Raw genomic sequence first — 18,936 nt, 5'->3', positions numbered from 1 at the left:
TGTTATAATATATAAATTTATAGTGATTTACAGTGATTTATATTTTTGTAAAAAAAAGATAAATGAAATTAATTCAATGTACAGCATGATCTGCTTGGGTTTACTATACATCCTAAACTAATAAGTAATTAACAGCGAGTACCCTCAGATCTGTACTTTGTGCCTTAATGTTTTTTTGAATTTTGCTCATTTTGGAAGGGCTTAGGATATCCTTTAGTTGCTTCATTTTCAGATGGATAATGGTATAATGGTTTATTATTTTTTTTTAAATTGTTATTTGGATGGAGAGTTGTCTCATTGGCACTCAGCCACTCACTTCCTATATCTGACCAATGGCAATCATACAACATTTTTTATCAAGTTTGACCAAAGTGAGCGATGAGTCTGAAAATACATTGAACAGTATAGTATGCTCACATGAAGATTAGATTGTAATTCCTGAAAAAAAATTGAAAGTTTTATGGGACACAAAGAGTCAAACAGAAAGACCACATACAAAAACCAGTAAACCCTAACTTTTTGAGCAAGGATGAAATAAATGCTACACCTTCTAGATTCAAAAAAAACCACAAGGAAAGTGCAAATCTAGAGGATGGAACTAGTTTTGTTAGAATTGAAACTCTCCTTATTACCTCAAAAATGACTATAATGTAGCTAGGTTTGGTTATCTGTTTATAATACAGAAGTAACAGTTGACATAATACTGTGGTGAGAACTGGTGGATGGATATATTATACATTATACTTTTCATTTGTCTTCATTTGCCACTTAACTGACCAACCTGGACATCTGTAAAGGTATGCTATTTTTTTATACCCCACATACGATAGTAGAGGGGCATTATGTTTTCTGGTCTGTGCCTCCGTTCGTTCGTTCGTCCGTCTGTGCGTCCGTTCGCTTCAGGTTAAAGTTTTTGGTCAAGGTAGTTTTTGAAGAAGTTGAAGTCCAATCAACTTGAAACTTAGTACACATGTTCCCCATGATATGATCTTTCTAATTTTAATGCCAAATGATAGTTTTGACCCCAATTTCATGGTCCACTGAACATAGAAAATGATAGTGCAAAGTTCAGGTTAAAGTTTTTGGTCAAGGTAGTTTTTGATAAAGTTAAAGTTACATCAACTTGAAACTTAGTACACATGTTCCCTATGATATGATCTTTGTAATTATAATTCCAAATTATAAGTTTGACCCCAATTTCGCGGTCCACTGAACATAGAAAATGATAGTGCGAGTGGGCATCCGTGTACTATGGACACATTCTTGTTCTTTACTGGTTGAAGTGGTTGTTTAATATGGCAGCCACAATAAGATATTCAGATTTGCTGCCCAATAACAATTGAGATGAATATGTTGTGCCTCATCTAAGCAAAGATGACCAGGAAACTGCAAAAACTTGTCTTGCCAGTTTATTATACCAACATGAAAACCTTATTGAAAAACCAGTTTCTTCATGCATGTACTAGGGTGCATCTTTTAAGGAATCAGATCACTAAATATGAGATAATATGTGTCCACACTTGCACTACATGAACTAGATTCCTTAAAAATAATAGATTATATCATTCAGAGTATTTCAAATTTGAAAAAAGTTTTCAAAAGTTAATTATCTTTCTTAATTTTTATTTACTGACTACAATACTAGTAGAGGGGCATTATGGATTCCTGTCTGTCAAATATCAGGTTATAGGTTAAGTTTTATTTTGTATTAACTTAAATTTGAAACTTAATGCTCAAAGCACAACTCCTTGTGTGAGATTTTCTCTCTGAATTGAAGACTCATTGGTGGCCTTCTACTTTTTTCTGCTCTTTGGTCAGTGTGTTGTCTCTGACACATTCTCCATTTTCATTCTCAATTTTAAATTCATTATGAAGTGAACTTTTAAATATGTAAATATATGCTAAATAAGGGTTTTGACTCAGATTTCTTGGGGTCAGTTTTTGGTTATTTGTTAGTTATGGTCACATCAACTTCAAAATGATTACACATATTCATTTTTAAGTGAACTGTTCAATCAATTAATCAAATTAACAGTTTGAGCATAATTTTATTGGTTACTGAACACTTAAAGTGATAGTACAAGAGGGGCATGGTAACATTGGAAACATATTCTTGTTTATCCTTTTTGGGCTATATTAAAACTAAGAACATATATATTTACAAAATTTATTTTAAATGCAGAAAATACATGTACATGTATAATCTTTGTTAGTAATACAAAAAAATAAAAATAATCAATAAACGTCATTTAAAATGCTTAGTATACATGGGAGTTACTTCATTACTAGACCTTTTTGCTATTTAGTCCACCCCCTGGAAAAAAACCCAGTCACTTTCAGTTTGTGTCAAGTGATGCAAAAACAAGGGGCATCAGTAATGGGGAAGAAGAAAAAAGTTGAAATTGAACACTTTGAAAATCTAATAGATTATTATCTATTTTTTGAAAAAAACAAATCAAAGACCTAGAAATGCTAAGCTTTAAATGTTTATGATGGCTAAAATATAACTAAAAAGTTTTATGCACAATACTTTGATAGCTTCAACTTATTTGTAACATCCTTCTTGACAAGTATGGTAATAAACAACAAACAAATATAATTTTGTAATTTTATAAATTGCCTAGAATGGATAGGATCTAAAGAATTTACACCCAAATAATGCCTATTTCTTAGTTAATGTCTAATAACAATGGAATGCCAAATAAAAAAAAATGTCAAAATCAACACAGCTAGTCATGCATACTGTTGATTTATTATTATTGGTTTGATACTAATATTCATGGGTTTCGTGGGTACAGGTGAACCACTAATTTAAATGTTCAAAGAAAAACAAGTTGTATCCAGACTTTGGCAGAACCATAAAATCAAATATCCACGAAAATTGGTACCAACGAAAATAAAAGAATCCACAGTACTTGATTTATCATGAGATGTACTCAAAGGGACAACATCTTTAAAGGGAGTATAAAAATACCTTCAAAATTAATTAAAATCTCCATATAAATGTATCAGAGTTCCAAATAATAATGCATGCATTGTCATGCTTATAGGCATATCCAAATCATAATTCCAAGTATAAAAAAAAAATAGAATAAATATTTGACAGATCTATAGTCCTCTCTCATAAAAACTTATAATGGCCTGACAAAATAAAAATTATATTATAAGTACCAGTAAAACAGACAGTAGGAAGGGCAACTGTAAATGCTATTTACATGTATATCCCTCACCCATAGGCTGAGGGTATAATATAACAATAATGAGATCAAATGCAATTGACATAAAAAAAAAAAATCAGAAGTACAATAACAAGTATGAGAACTATATACATCAATAAAAATCATAATGGCAAGATTCTCCACAAAAATAAACATAAAAAATTCTCATTACAAAAATATATACATAAATTGTTGGTTAATACAAAAAATATAATAAAAAAGACTAGTCATTCAAAAGTCAGCAGGTTGAGAAAAAAAAAACTATCTCTATTTGGTATCAGCATCTAATTCTCTTTAAAAGGCCACACCACTTTTACTTATATCTAATAACAAAATATGCAATCATCCTCTATATGATTTAATGCACATTATCTATAAAATGCTTCCACATTACAAAACAGATATATGAAAGACTTAGGTATTAAACAAGATGTGACCAGGTGACACCAATCCCCCACCTGCAGCCTCATTATGAAAAACAGTCAACCCGAGAACAAGGCACACTCAATACATAGGTCATTAATATACAGTATACACATGATACACTAATGTACCAAAAATCAGATCCATATCTGTAGGCATTACAATAAAAAGTCCTCACTAGTACATATTCATGGAATGTTTTAAGAGTAAATGCTATTACTTTGCTAAAAAAAAAAATCTGTCAGCCTAAGATAAAAGGGAACTCTATATTATTTTATTAAAAAAGAACTACAGATCTTATGCTTTTAATACAATAAAAGTCTTAACATGAAAAATTCATTAATAGTACCAACAAGTCCACAAAAATATCTAAACAATATACAATTGCAAACTCAATCTGTTATTATTAAACACAAATACACCAAAAATCTAATCAATATTTACAGGCAGAAAGAAAAAAAGTCCCAATCAACTATTAGATTTCAAAATGAGGTTAATACTGACATGGGTAACCCTACATACATACAAAATAATACTTTTCTCTCTAAAAAAAATAAAGTGATAAGAAACCAGTGACTGGTGAAAAATAATGTCTATCCAATTCTTGAACCAATGCATCTATATCTTATTATTGTCAAAAAAATTTCACTTGGTCTGTTATGATGTGAAAATATATCAGCTAATCAACTGTCATGTTTTGAAGTCAAAGTTTACATATATTCACCTTAGTAAGCAAACAACAAAGAATCATGGATATTGAGCACATGTATAACATGTTTTATAGAATAATAGTTTATTTCAATGACAGAACAGATTTTCATGAGAAAGGTCATGCTGAGTTCACTGCATACAGAAAATATGTCGACAAATAATAATATTATTGTCTGGGAAGCCAATTATTAAAAAAAAGTAAATTTCTTATAAATTTGGACAAGCTATAGAATTTTCTTGAGAAAAAAGTATATGTAAATAACTAGCCATTTAGTTATAAAAAACATTTGCATATTTTTTTTTTAATTTGAAGTTTCTTATGACTTTAAGAGCTATGGAACATTTCTCTGATAGAATCAAACTATTAACTTTTCAGAATTTGTATGAGTTGACTATACAGTATTTTTCCAGCATCAATTCCCCAAGCAAAGTCCAAATGATTCCACTTAGGGATTTCTGTACTGTTGTATCTGGTGTGTAGTTGAGTTTTCAAGTAGGACACATCCTGAAAATTACAGAAAAACAAAAATCAAGTTCTGGTTATACTGATCATTGAATGTACTTCCTTCTTTAAAGATTAAAATAGAGCAGGAGCCTGTAATACAGTGGTTGTTGGGTCATGTGTGTCATCTTTGTTTTTATGTAAATTGGTTTTTTTTATAAGTTAGGCTGTTTTTCTCCTTTGATTTGTTTTCCTTTTTTTTGGAGACTTTTACAGCTGGCTATACAGTATGTGTTTTTCTCATTGATGAAGGTCATACATTGACCTTTACCTATAATTGCTAACTACCACTTCATTTTAACTCTGGTGGTTAATTGTTTCAAAGGCAATCATACCAAATCTCCTCCTTTTAATAGTATACAAATTTCTGCAGCTGGTAAATAGTTATGAAAAAGCAGGGAGTATTATGTTTTCAGGTCCGTGTCTGTGACAATTTAATGTTAATACATTTTTGTAAACATGTTCATTATGATGTCAACTTTGAAAGGTATAAGGCAGATTTTACAATAAGAAGGAATTATTGTTTTTTGTATCCATCAAAAAAGCAATTGCTGAAACTGTGAAACAGACTGTGTAATGGAGTAATGCATTATGTTATTGAATAAAATGTGTCTTTCTGAGTAAATAAAAATAAAAATTACTCTGTGTTTGTGTTTTATGTTAGAATTAGAGGGTTTTCAATTTCAAAATATTGGACATGGAATAGACATCATGACCTACTTTACTGACATCCAGCTTATTTGGAGTGGAATTTTGAAGTATTATTTATAAGTGGAGCCTAATAACATGGACTTATATTTTAATAAAAAGTCTTCTTTTGTGTTTTAATCATAACTTTAAGGCAGATTTTTATTGGTAAAGGCTAAAAAAGGTAATTTAATAATATTGTTGCTAACGTCACGTCTTTTCCGTCCATTGTGGTATGTCACGATCGCAATTTTCTTGTTAGTTCTCAGACAGCCCATCGTAGTTATTTTTATCCCGGGTTTTATAAATAATTGAAAATAGCAATCATATTAAATTTGGATGACGTAAGGGGGTCAAAGGACTTGAGGAATCAATATCATTGGCTGTTTTATTTTTTGCGAACGTTACTGTTCGAGGTTTCCGTCCAAATCAGTGTCACGTGAGCAACATATATTTATATCTGTAACTCTCCTGTATAGGAGTTACGATATCACCCTTTGCAGAAATAGATTCGGAGTCAGTTCCTTCACATGATGGGGAAGCAAAGAAGGTAAGTTGTATGTAATATCGTTACAAGAGGACCTTAAATGTATTCCGTCCATCAAAAAGACGTTCGCAACAAAACATAATGTCATGATAGTAGATGTTGCTAATGTTACTATTACGAATTGGTTTCTTGTGTATTCATTTGATATAAAGTACACCTGCAAATGACATTCTGTATATTTAGAAATTCTAAACCAGACTGTACAATTTTATTACTCCAGGCATATTTTAAACATCACTGTGTGCATACATTTTAACTTTTAAAGATGTTGTTGCTCATGTGACATGTCCAAATGTCGCTAACGTTACTAATTTTTTGGTTTCTTGTGTATTCATTTGATATAAAGTACACCTGCAAATGACATTCTGTATATTTAGAAATTCTAAACCAGACTGTACAATTTTATTACTCCAGGCATATATTAAACATCACTGTGTGCATACATTTTAACTTTTAAAGATGTTGTTGCTCATGTGACATGTCCAAATGTCGCTAACGTTACTCATTTTTGTCTCCGTCACATTAGCAACATGAAAGTAGGAGACAGAACACAATACTGTAAAATCTGCCATATGCCAAGTTTAGGATTTTGACTTATATTTCACAGTTCACTGAAGATGGAAATTTGAAAGTTAGGGAAATGATGTCTTTATTTCAACAGTTAGAATATCTAAGTGATAATTTTTTAATGCAACTGTTATTTTTGTTGCTTTCCAATAATCATTACAAATATTTAGGTGCTGCTATGAAGATGAAAATATACCAAATTCAAATAATTTGTTTTTTTAGGAAACTCCTTCCAAATTTAACTGGTTTTCAACATTTGAATTCTGAAGTTGATTCCATGCATGATTTCTTAAGTTCACTAATAACCAAATGATGCAAATATTGATATTTTTAATTTATTTATTGATTGAAAGGCAATACATCATATAAATCTTTAGTCCAATTGTGAAAATACACAGACCTATAAACAACTTCATATTCATGTCATGTGACACAATAAGTAATAGGACATCAGTAAAGACTTGGGGGAGGAAAACACATAAAAAATGAATATTTTGATATTTTGATAGTTATGTCATCCACAATTTTGAAATTTTGATCACAAATTAAAGTCTTATCGAGAATGTGTCAATAGTAAATGGATGTTCTACCTGCAGTATCATTTTCTATCTTCAGTTGACTGTGAAATTGGGGACAAAACTCTAATTTAGCATTAACGTTAAAAAGATCATATCATAGAGAACATATGTACTGAGTTTCAAGTTGATTGGACTTTAACTTCATTAAAAACTACCTTAACCAAAAACCTGAAGCAGGACAGATGGACAAATAGAAGGACAAATGGAGGAACAAACGGATGCACAGACCAAAATCAATACACCTTATCGCTATTTGTCCGCCATTGCTGGATATCACACAGGTTCCCGTAAAATGTTGACGTCATAAAACAAAATATCTGACGCCACAATGGAAAAGTGATTGTTCTTGACATCAAAAGTTCAAGCAGCCGGGATTAGCGATAAGGTGTATAATGCCCCTAAGTGGGGCAGAAAATGCTTTATTTGAAGTGTGGATGATGGTTTAAACATAAATATAACCTTTAAAATTTCTATACACAATACATCATCTTAGATAGCTTCAACTGGTTAATTATGTCTAGAGCAAGTTGTGTAATTTCAGAACTTATTGGAAACAAGAATGTGTCCATAGTACACGGATGCCCCAATCCCACTATTATTTCCTATGTTCAGTAGACCATGAAATTTGGGTCAAAACTCCAATTTGGTATTAATAAGAAAGATCATATCATAAGGAACATGTGTACTAAGGTACAAGTTGACAGTACTTCAACTTCATCAAAAACTACCTTGACCAAAATCTTTTAACTGAAGTGGGACAGATGGACGGACCAACAAACGAACAGAATGCCCATTAATGGGGCCCAAAAAAATAGAGATGTATATAATGGCTCCAACTACATGTATGAGTATCTTTATATACTTTCGGAAAGAGAAAGGGAGTGAAACTCAATAGATAACTTTGTTTACTTGATGAAGAATGGACAATATATGTATAATTCCATGTAATCAAAGTAAATAATTTGTACCTTTGGATCAGCCAACCAATCATTCACTGCTGAATACAAAAGTACAGGTGTCTTCATGTTACCTACATCATACTGGGGTGGTGTTTTCTGAAATAAAATTAATAATTCATTTACATGTATATATTATGTAAGATACATGTTTAAAATATGTGGATCAGATACTTATTGATTATAGTAGGTCATCTCAACAAGATTGATTTTCACACATGAGCTGGTACGGCGAAAGTGAGAAAAACAATCGAGTTGAGATGACCAATGATACTCAGTTTATTGCTATGTTACCTATGACAAAGTTTGTTAGTTTCATTGATAAAGGCCATGTGCTCCCTTAGTTTCTAGCGATAACTTTTTATATCACTCTACTGTGCTAAGAAAGGAAATTATCAGTCAGTAAATCAACAAAAAATTTCTTAAAATAGCAATAAATATATTATATTTAGGAAATACATATAAATTTTCTATTCTTAATGACTTAAAAAGAAAATATGTTTCTTCTCCCAATTGTGCAAAAGCATTATTTTTTTTGGTACATTTTGTCATATAAGAAAAAGAGAATGTATCAAATGGGACACAGTTGTCAAAGCTTATACAATTGAGGCAGTTGTAGCATCAGTTATAAAAGGGTTCGAACAGTTTTTTTTTTTTGATGTGAAGACAAAAAGCTTTTTCATTAAATTGGACAGTTAATTAAATAATCTCTACAGGAAGCATTGTCAGTTGCTATATTGTGGAGCAACATGACAGGTGCCACATGAGGAGCAGGACCTGCTTACCCTTTCAGAGCACTTGAGATTACCCTCAGATTTTGGTGGGGTTGGTGTTGCTTGGTCTATTGTGTCTTGTGTACTATTATATGTCTGTTTGTCTTTGTTTGTTTTTTAGCCATCCAGGCGTTGTCAGAATATTTTCAATCTATGAGTTTTGATGTCCCTATGGTATCTTTTGCCCCTCTTTCAAATATCTTATTTGCAGTTAAGAGTGGAGAAAGTTGGCATTTGAAGATCAAATTTTTACTTCTCTAACCTGGCCATAGTGCTGTTTGTTTCCAACAGGGCCATAATCATACTTCTGGTACTTTCCTGACTTTATTGCCTGAAATGCAGTTCATATAAAATATTTATTAAGGATAAAAAAAAAGCAACAATAAAACATTGACAAACCAATACTAGGCTTAATTGACATGAAAATAAAATATGACTGCAGCTGTCATAATTTTGCTAAAATTTCTTAAACATCAAGTTGAAAAAAATAAAACTGTGAAGTTTTAGATATGACCAGGGTTAATAAAAAAATATAACCAAACTGATAAATAAAAAAATATCATTTTCAGACAACACAGACCAACAAATGTACAGAGAAAGAGGGCTATTTTACAAATGTATTTAGTATAACTGATGAGCTTCACTGGACAAGCACCTTTAGAAGTAAAATTCAAGGTTTACTTCTTTATGAGATAGTCATTGAAATGTTTCAATGGTCACCTATTTTATCGGACAGTCATTAAAGCATTTTACTCATACCTGTGAATAATGTATCATATTTTTGACTGATGTTCCTGCAGGACTATGGCTGACATATACTGGTAGTCTGGACTGAAAAGTTACACAACAATATCAATCTAACAATAAATATATATATTTAAATTTTTCTTCAAAATTGGTATAAAAGTTTTATAAATTATGTTTCAAGGAGGAACCTGAGTCAATCCAAATATTAACAGAAAATAAATATTAAAGATAAAAAAAATAATAATGAACTCAGAGGAAAATTCCTAACGGAAGTCTCTAAGCATATGACAAAATCAAAAGCTCAAACACATCAATTGAAGGGATATTGACTGTCATATTTCTGACTTTACTGTATATACCTGATTTAGATTTTTGTAATCATAACCACAGAGAAGAAATAATACATTGGTACAGATTGGTAGGGTCAATTTGTCTCTACAAGCTGTTAAAGCCATCAACTTGAAGAACCAATTAGAAGGCAGAAAATCCTTGTCTCCAAATACATCAAAGTACACCTATAAAATAAAAGTTTTTTTTTATATGGCCATGAAGAATATAGTTTCACTATTCAGGTATGGCTATACACATAAAAACATATGCTTTTTTTTAGTATATGAGTATACATGTTTATAACCCTGAGAGAGGATAAGATTTGGGAATACATGATTACTGATTACTGGATTTGTACTTACCATAGGCAATATGGTGGGTGCTACTAGTGGAGTAAGATCTGATTACTTATCTGGAGCAGCTGAAATCACCCCTCATTTTTTGTGGGTGCTCAGCCTTCAGTTTTCTATGCATTTTTTGTGATGTTAATTTTTAGTTATTTATCCTCTTTTGCCAAGAATCTTGTCAGTTTCTATTCACCTTATGAGTTTAAAATGGACCTGTGATATCCCTGGCTTTTTATTCAAATAATTTTACTGTTAATGACTTAAATCTACAGACCAATGTGTAAATTCAAGTCTTGAATGTTAAGTATTAAAATAAAAACATTTGTATTGAACTTATTTGCCAACCTGTGCAGGCCAATGAGCCAGTATCTTCAGTGGAGTTTCAGTATGTCCTAAATAGGCTACTGGTGCTAATGCTATAAAAAGCTTCACCTGAAAAAATAAATAAATTCAGTAAATTCAAAAAATTTTGCATACATGTTTTTTTTAACTGTTGAAAAATGGACAAAGAAGTGAGTTACAATTATAATGATATTATGAAATGCTGCATAGAAATAATGTTATAAAATTTAAAATGTAATTATTTGAGCAAAACAAGGTCCAGCATTTTCCCCAATAATAAAAATATTGCATCATTCTAGAATACAACCAGGAAAGATGGATGTTACCTAGACCCAATATTGCTATAACGTATTAGAAAATGTGATTTGCCATAAGATTTCAATATGTGCTATAAATGCCGCCTTGTCTGCCAGCTATTCAATATCAAATAAAGAGTGTTTTTTGTAAAATACTTGTCTTCCAATCCTTAATACCCAAAACAAAACAAAAGTTTCCATGTACTTTCAGTGGAGATTTTGTAAATGGCCACATCAGAGTGAAAGATAGTCATTGGTGGCCATGTTTTACAGTTTATTGGAAGCCAACAAGGATTATTTGCAAAAGACCTTCCATGATTCAATCATACCAAGTTTGTCTAAAATTCGAAAGGAGTTTCATGTTTTTGTGACAAGTTTACTGATAACACTAAGTGATGACAAAAGTTCACACGGACTTTAAAGCTAGATCTGGTCTTAAAATTAAAGGTTCATTTAGCATAATAATTGTCTATTAAAGACTCAATAATTTAATTTTGAACAAGGTTTACTTTAAGGCTTACATCGGCTTGTTAAAATTCCTTCTCTTTCAGAGCAGTGGTGTACAATAAAATTAACTTATGTTATGGTAGTTGTTGTTTGTTGCTGTGTATCTATTTGTTTTTCGTTTATTGTTTGGTACATAAATCAGGCAGTTTTCTTTCTCGTTTGAATTGTTTTAAATTCATCATTTCGGGGCCTTTTATAGCTAACCGTGCAGAATGGGTTTGCCCTTGTTGAAGGCATTATAGTGACCTATAGTTGTTAACTTCTATGTAATTTTAGTCTCTGGTGGAGAGTTGTCTCATTGACAATCATACCACATCTTCCTATTTTACATAATTGCGTAACTATACTTCATTTCCTTGACTAATTTTTTGCTTTCTATTATTTATTACTCACCTTTTTAGCAATTTGTTGATTCTGTGAAAAGGCTGAGAAACCAATGAGAGTTCCTTGGGAATGTCCAATATAATACAATTGTTGTTGGCCTGTTGTATGTATGATATAATCAATGGCTGCTGGAATATCATATTGGGCCATTTCATCCCAACTGAAAGTTTTTAAAATTAATCACTTTTTTATATGTGAGTAAAAAACGTTCAGTATAATTACTATCAGTTTATTTTTGCACTTCATGATAATCCATATTCAGGCGCTGTTTATGTAATGGGCCAGTCTTTCAGAATTTTATGAAATTTTGAATGCATTTAGACCTCAGTTAACTGCATCAGAATATTTTAAAAATATGTATCATTATTTTTTTACAAATCAGGTAAAAAAGAGTGAAATAGATCTAAGAATTGTTCACTTGTGTAAATATGTCTTATGATTGAGTTAAGCCATTCAATTGATAATTCCTAGTGTGTCAATCTATGTTGTGATGTTACACTATTGTTTTCAGATAAGGGTAAGGTTTGGTGTCATAAAATCAAGTAATCCCGCTGCAATTGTTTGCATCTGTCCTAAGTCCAGTATCTAATGTTCAGTAGTTGTCTTTTGTTGATGTGGTTCATAAGTGTTTCTAGTTTCTTGCTTTTTATATAGATGAGAACATTGGTTTCCACGTTTGAATGGTTTTACACTAGTAATTTTCGGGGCCTTTTATAGTTGGCTGTGCAGTGTAATCCAAGGCTCCATGTTGAAGACCGTACTTTGACCTATAATGGTTTACTTTTATAAACTGTGACTTGGACAGAGAGTTGTCTCATTGGCACTCATACCACATCCTCTTATATCTATAACATGTAAAAAGAAACAGAGATAACAAAGATGCATGAAAATGAGATAGTTATCATCCCTTTATCTTGCATTCTTTGACACTTGTAGGTGAGACATAACTTGTATTTTTATTTAAGAATTGAATGCTTCTTTTTGTAAATTTATTGGGGTGTAAAAGCGTTGACCGAAGTACATTTTGTATAAAGCGTGGAAGCGCTTCATTCTAAAACTGTGTGCACGGTCAACGCTTTTACAACCCTATAAAGTTACAAAAAGAAGCATTCAATACTTATAATTACAATTTTTATCTATGATCATGAAAACACGAATTTTATATATCTTTTTTATTTAATTCACCTGTGCACTTTATTGTTGTACCACATGTTATCATGAATGAAAAGTTGTATTAAGCAATGCAACTGTTTAAGGAATAACACGTAATGTGCAGTTAGCCAACCAGAATAAAGTATTATAATGAACCATACATCTAATGTAATTATTGTAATAATGATTTCACAACTTTGCAGTTTATTTACCTCCAATCCCAAAACTTTGGATTTTTAGGAGATAGTGTCTTGTGTCTTCTGGAATAGGTGTTTCCACGAGAATTGCCCAGCCAAACATCAAATCCAGCATCTGCTAGCAGAAAAGCTGAAAAAAATTATATAGCATTAATCTAATATATAAATGATTTGAAGTATATGAAAAAATTAAAAAGTGACATTTCATTTTCTGAGGAGATTTTTTTTATATATTTTATTTCAAGCATACTCGTGCTAATCCATGACATGTGAAACATGCCTTAAATATGAAAATTAAAGAATCTGCAAATAAAAAAGATTTGAAGTTTAAAAATCAAAGTCTGGACAACTGTTTGATAATCAGAATGACTCATCAACAGACATGGTTAACACTTATAAATAATAATGAAAAAGGAATGAAAAAAAGTATTCTTGCTATGACTTAAATGAAGTAAAGAAAGGAATTAAAAGTACCTAAGCTGTCTTTTACAATATTTGTAACCCACAAAGTAGAGTCACAAAGCAATCCATGTTGTAAATACACTACAGGCCTTGGTCCATTTCCTAGTCGACCATGAGCTCCATGTGGTATTCTCTGTATCCCCAGAATAAAGCCATCAGCTGTGGTTACTGTGTGATCTTGACAAGGATAGCCTTTACTTGTGACCAGCTGTGTCTGAAACAAACAGTCCTCAAAATACAGTTTTTTTATACTCACTAAATTGATGCAGAAAGGTAATTTACCCCATAAATTCACTTTTTTGCTCTGTATTTATCCTACATAAAATTTTTAAAAAATATACTTAACAGTCAGAAGCCTGTTATTCAGTGGTTGTCTTTTGTTTATGTGTTACATATTTGTTTTTCGTCTTATATATATATAAATAAGGCAGTTAGTTTTCTGGTTTGAATTGTTTTACATTGTCTTATTGGGGCCTTTTATAGCTTACTATGCCGTATGGGCTTTGCTCATTGTTGACGGCCGTACGGTGACCTATAGTTGTTAATGTCTGTGTCATTTTGGTCTCTTGTGGACAGTTGTCTCATTGGCAATCATACCACATCTTCTTTTTTATATTAATAGATAACTGACCAACTAAGTAGTCTTTAAATTTCGCTATCTTTACAAATAATTGTATTGAATTATATGTTATCTGATTACTTTAGTCAAATAGTGATGTTATTGTTACAATAGATTAACTGTTTACTGCCATATTGCATTGTAAAATAGCAATACACAATCAGTCCAGTTCATTCCTAAAATCAGCAAGTTTTGGGACAGATGGCAATTAATATATATGACTGTTTATCTAAATAAAAAAAAGAAGTGATTTGTTGCACTATTTAGAGTTTCAAAAAATATCAAATATTTGTTTTTGTTTGATTAAATTTTTACTTAACCATAAGTTGAGATAACTCTTAAAAGTTTTTGTTTTTTTTGTTAAGTAGTGTTAATGATTTTTTTTTAACTTTTAGCAAGAACACAAGGGGAGATAACTCTTATAGAAAATATTTCATAAAGGAATGTTTCAGCAAGAAAACAAATTTCAATGACATCATTCTTTCTGTTTATTTTTTAAAACATATAACAATACCTATCTTTTAATAAAAAAAAAATACACATGGTAATTCTATATATCTCTTTACTATACAAAACCTTGCTCACAAATGTCTAATTATTTACAAATAAGTGTTTCTTCATCAATATTACAATAATTTAATCAAAATTGAACTGTTTTGCTTGACCAATAGATTGAAAAATTTCATATGTCACCCATACTTATGATTTTATTTTTGAAAAAAGAGCAAGCTACATTTCATCAAAATAAATTGTCATCATTGCTTGTACTTTTAGGGAAATCTTGCAGCTGGTACAATATTTTTGCACTCATTTTTTTCTTTAATATCCAATTAGTAACTGTAGATCTATATTTCTGCTGTTTAGTCAAATTTGTTTTATATAAGAAAACATCAAAGTCAATCATATTCTAACAGAACCAGTAACTGTTGTTTATAAGTTTTGTTAAATCAGTGCTGAAGTTTGACTTAGCATGAAACACTTAAACTTGTTAATTGGAACATGTATACACCTCTATCGCTAATTGTCCCCCATTATTGGACATCACAAAGGTTTCCCAAAAATTTGGTCTTCATAATACAAAATATCTGACCCCAAGATGGTGTGAATTGAAAAGTGATTGTTGTACGACGTCAATAGTTCAAGCAGGGTAGATTCTTGTGTCAACCAGGATAGATTCCCAAACAGCAATATGTTGTATTCATCAGGCTTAGTTAGTCCTATAATATAAGACTTTGACAGATGAAAGTTCATTTCATTAATTTACATTCATTTTTTTTTCTGGATATTTCTTTTTTTTTGTGCTGACATGAATTATCACTGATATTGTTATATTTATAAATTAACTGTTTACAAAATTTTGAATTTTTTGAAATACTAAGGTTTTCTACCTCAGGCATAGATTACCTTAGCTGTATTTGGCAACACTTTAAGGAATTTTGGATCTCAATGCTCTTCAACTTCGTACTTTATTTGGCTTTTTTTTCTTTTTTTTTAAACTTTTTTGGATTCGAGCGTCACTGATGAGTCTTTTGTAGACGAAACGTGCGTCTGGCGTACATATAAAATTTAGTCCTGGTTTCTATGATGAGTTTATTTTTACTATCATGTAATATACGTCCTTGCAATGATGAACCATTCAACAATTGAACATTGATAGTAAAAAAAAAAAATATCATTTAAAAAACTTTGAATGTAAATGATGTGAACTTTCAAAGTCTTATACACCTTATCGCAAATCCTGGCTGACCTGGACGCTTGAACTTTTGACGTCATACAACAATCACTTTTCCATTGTGGCGTCTGATATTTTGTTTTATTATATACTTAGTAGTAAATACAGATAAATTGTATGTGTAATACAATTAATGGCAAGCGTGCTGTATCAGCCACCCGTGATGATATCAATATCAGCACGGTTGCAAAGCTTTATCCAGCTTTAATCTGTATGACGTCACGTCATAGATTGCAGTCACTGTTGCAAAGCTTTCAAATCCTAATCTGTATGACGTCATGTCAAACCTATCATCTGTATGACGTCATGTCACATAAAAAAACATCTACTTGAGGTAAATGTATATAATAAAGTGTATATGATATGGCTTTTTTAATATCACACACTGTATCAACCCTCAACTAATATAATCCCTGGAGCAGAGCCCTTGGGATTATATTGGTGTCTCGGGGTTGATACGGATGCGATATTGAAAAAGCCATATGATATTCTCGAGCTATTTATGACGTCAAAATTTTATGGGAACCTGTGTGATATCCAGTAATGGCGGACAAATAGCGATAATAAGGTGTACTAGAACACACCCGTGATATCGCGGGTCTGTGGCTGAATTAAAAAGTCATACTGATTAAAATACTACAATCGGGAACAATGTGACAATGATTGAATTTAGTAGTGTCAACCCTTTGATTACGACCCGTGTATATAGCAAAATCCTAAATACAGCGTTTGGTGGTGCGCCTGTCAGATGCGGAACGTACAGATAAGGTAATAGGTAACAGGTGAATATACTATTGGTATCGGTATCGGATTCGACCCGGAACTTCTTAATTATTGGCAATATTAATTATGTGGGAAACAAAGGGGTCTGGAGTGGTGTAATTTTTGATCAACAGCATTGTACTATATATGTTAGATATAAAGTTGAATTCTTTGATTCATCGTTTTTACGTGATGACAGCTGATAAATTGGACCTCGTAATTTTAGTATTATAGATTATTTATAGAACTATAATTTAATTTTGGATGTAACGTGTCTTCTGATTGGCTGACGTTATTTTGTTATGAGCCCATAGACATAATTTAGTCATGTGACCGTGACGTATTCAACGTTTTTTCATGGTTTTCTACGGTTTAAAATGGAATTTAAAATTAAATTATAAAAAATGACTGTAATATTTTTTCTGTCTATTCGAAATAACATAAAAAATCTGGTGCACACTGTTAAATAACCCGCTACGCACGTTATTCAGTGTGCACCAAATTTTTTATGTTATTTCTTCATAGACAGAAAAAATATTACAGTCATTCCTTAAGGTTCATCATAAGGAATTGAAAAATATGGCCGTGTTTACACCTCCAAAATTACTATGAGTACAGACAAACTGGTACATCCAGGAAAGTTTTAAGGCATGGCAGGAACTAGATATATAAAAGTTATATGAAGTCTACATTTCAGAAAATTAAAAACTTACCTGGATTTTGATGTTCATATTTTTTTCCAGTCTGCAGAAGATAGCAAAATAAACAAACACCCGAGTTTCATTTGATACGGTCCACTCAGTTACACAGTTTAAACCTGTTAAATCACCTATTGTTTACAGGTGTCTATTGTCCATCTATTGTCCATTTAAATCAATACTACTCACAACATTGATTATATGAGGGGAGCTTCTCAATCGTTTTCACTACTTAGTTAATTTTTGCACCTTCTGCAGGAACGAAAAAAAATGGATAGCAAAATCTAGAAAAGTTTATAATTTTCTGAAACATAAAATGCATTTAAAATTTATATATCCAGTTCCTGCCATCCCTTAAAACTGTTGCATGTGTATAGGTAAGTCTGTACTCAGAGTAAAATTTGGGGTGTAAATACGGCCATTTTAGCCAAAAGGTTATGATGAACCTTAAATAATAGGCTAAATCAGTGTGCAAGCCGGGACTTTAATCGTCCTTGATATGTATGATATATTTGCAACTGGACGTTTAAGTAACCAACAATTAATCACAGCTTTCTGTATTCTGTAGGTGTCGCTGTTGACACTGGATTGTCTCCCTTGTAATTATTTAAATCTCGCGTGTATTTATATTTCACTCTGGTAAACAACTCACTTGTACTTTAAAATACATACTATTAGGTGGCAACTGTGCTTAACATATTTTTCCAAAAATTAAAAAATATATCTACATTTATTAATTAACATGAAAATTTCAAGGAAAAGAAAGAAAATAAAAAAAAAAGAAAAAAAATCTAACATTACATTAATCAAACCGGCGCGACTCGCAAATAAAGTCACCCAACAATCTTTGAATGTAAGTGAGTGTACATAAACACAGGTTTAATTTTTGGTTATAAACAAATACACCTTATCGCTATTTGTCCGCCATTGCTGGAAATCACACAGGTTCCCGTAAAATTTTGACGTCATAAAACAAAATGTCTGACGCCACAATGGAAAAGTGATTGTTGTTGACGTCAAAAGTTCAAGCGGACGGGTCAGCCGGGAATAGCGATAAGGTGTATTCTTACAATGTTGCGAAATACATCAGGATCAACTGCATGACAGTGCATCACTTGAATGAAGACAACAGGACAAACAACGCAAAAAAAGCCAACTTTAAGAAGCATAATGTTTGTAAATGTTTTTTTTTCGAAACATTTCCTCATTCAGCTTCAAAGTCCATTTTGCAGACAACACAAGGGAGTTAATCGTGAACTGATATTAAAAGAGAAAATCGGAATCGGAATATCGTAAAATATCCGTAATTTATGGTCAACGACATAACAAAATCACAAAAACCAACAACTAGTACAGTTGTGACACTATAATGAAATGTTGTAAACCATTAACCAGTCAT

General features: G+C 31.4%; 1 protein-coding gene across 1 annotated transcript; it reads right to left on the bottom strand.

Moving 5' to 3' along the window:
- Positions 1 to 2,153: 2,153 nt before the first annotated feature.
- On the bottom strand, positions 2,154 to 18,821 carry LOC139491131 (lysosomal acid lipase/cholesteryl ester hydrolase-like). Its single transcript, XM_071278542.1, has 10 exons — positions 18,608 to 18,821; positions 13,739 to 13,940; positions 13,280 to 13,394; positions 11,925 to 12,075; positions 10,732 to 10,818; positions 10,069 to 10,224; positions 9,722 to 9,793; positions 9,225 to 9,293; positions 8,202 to 8,288; positions 2,154 to 4,857 (listed from the first exon to the last, which is right to left on the bottom strand). The coding sequence occupies exons 1-10, from the start codon at positions 18,743 to 18,745 to the stop codon at positions 4,717 to 4,719; spliced, it is 1,218 nt and encodes a 405-aa protein (XP_071134643.1). The 5' UTR covers positions 18,746 to 18,821; the 3' UTR covers positions 2,154 to 4,716.
- Between the last annotated feature and the right edge of the window lie 115 nt (positions 18,822 to 18,936).

The sequence above is a fragment of the Mytilus edulis genome, chromosome 10, assembly GCF_963676685.1.
Source record: "Mytilus edulis chromosome 10, xbMytEdul2.2, whole genome shotgun sequence".
NCBI lineage: Eukaryota > Metazoa > Mollusca > Bivalvia > Mytilida > Mytilidae > Mytilus > Mytilus edulis.
This window is presented reverse-complemented; position numbering and strand designations above follow the sequence as displayed.

What these genes read in the sequence shown, in the direction of transcription:
- LOC139491131 (XM_071278542.1), bottom strand. Translation starts at nt 18,745, where the DNA reads ATGAGGAAATGTTTCGAAAAAAAAACATTTACAAACATTATGCTTCTT. An exon ending in TATTGTAAAAGACAGCTTAG is followed by an intron (nt 13,395 to 13,738) that starts GTACTTTTAATT and finishes AATTTTTTTCAG; the next exon opens with CTTTTCTGCTAGCAGATGCT. An exon ending in ATCAACAAATTGCTAAAAAG is followed by an intron (nt 10,819 to 11,924) that starts GTGAGTAATAAA and finishes TTATTTTTTCAG; the next exon opens with GTGAAGCTTTTTATAGCATT.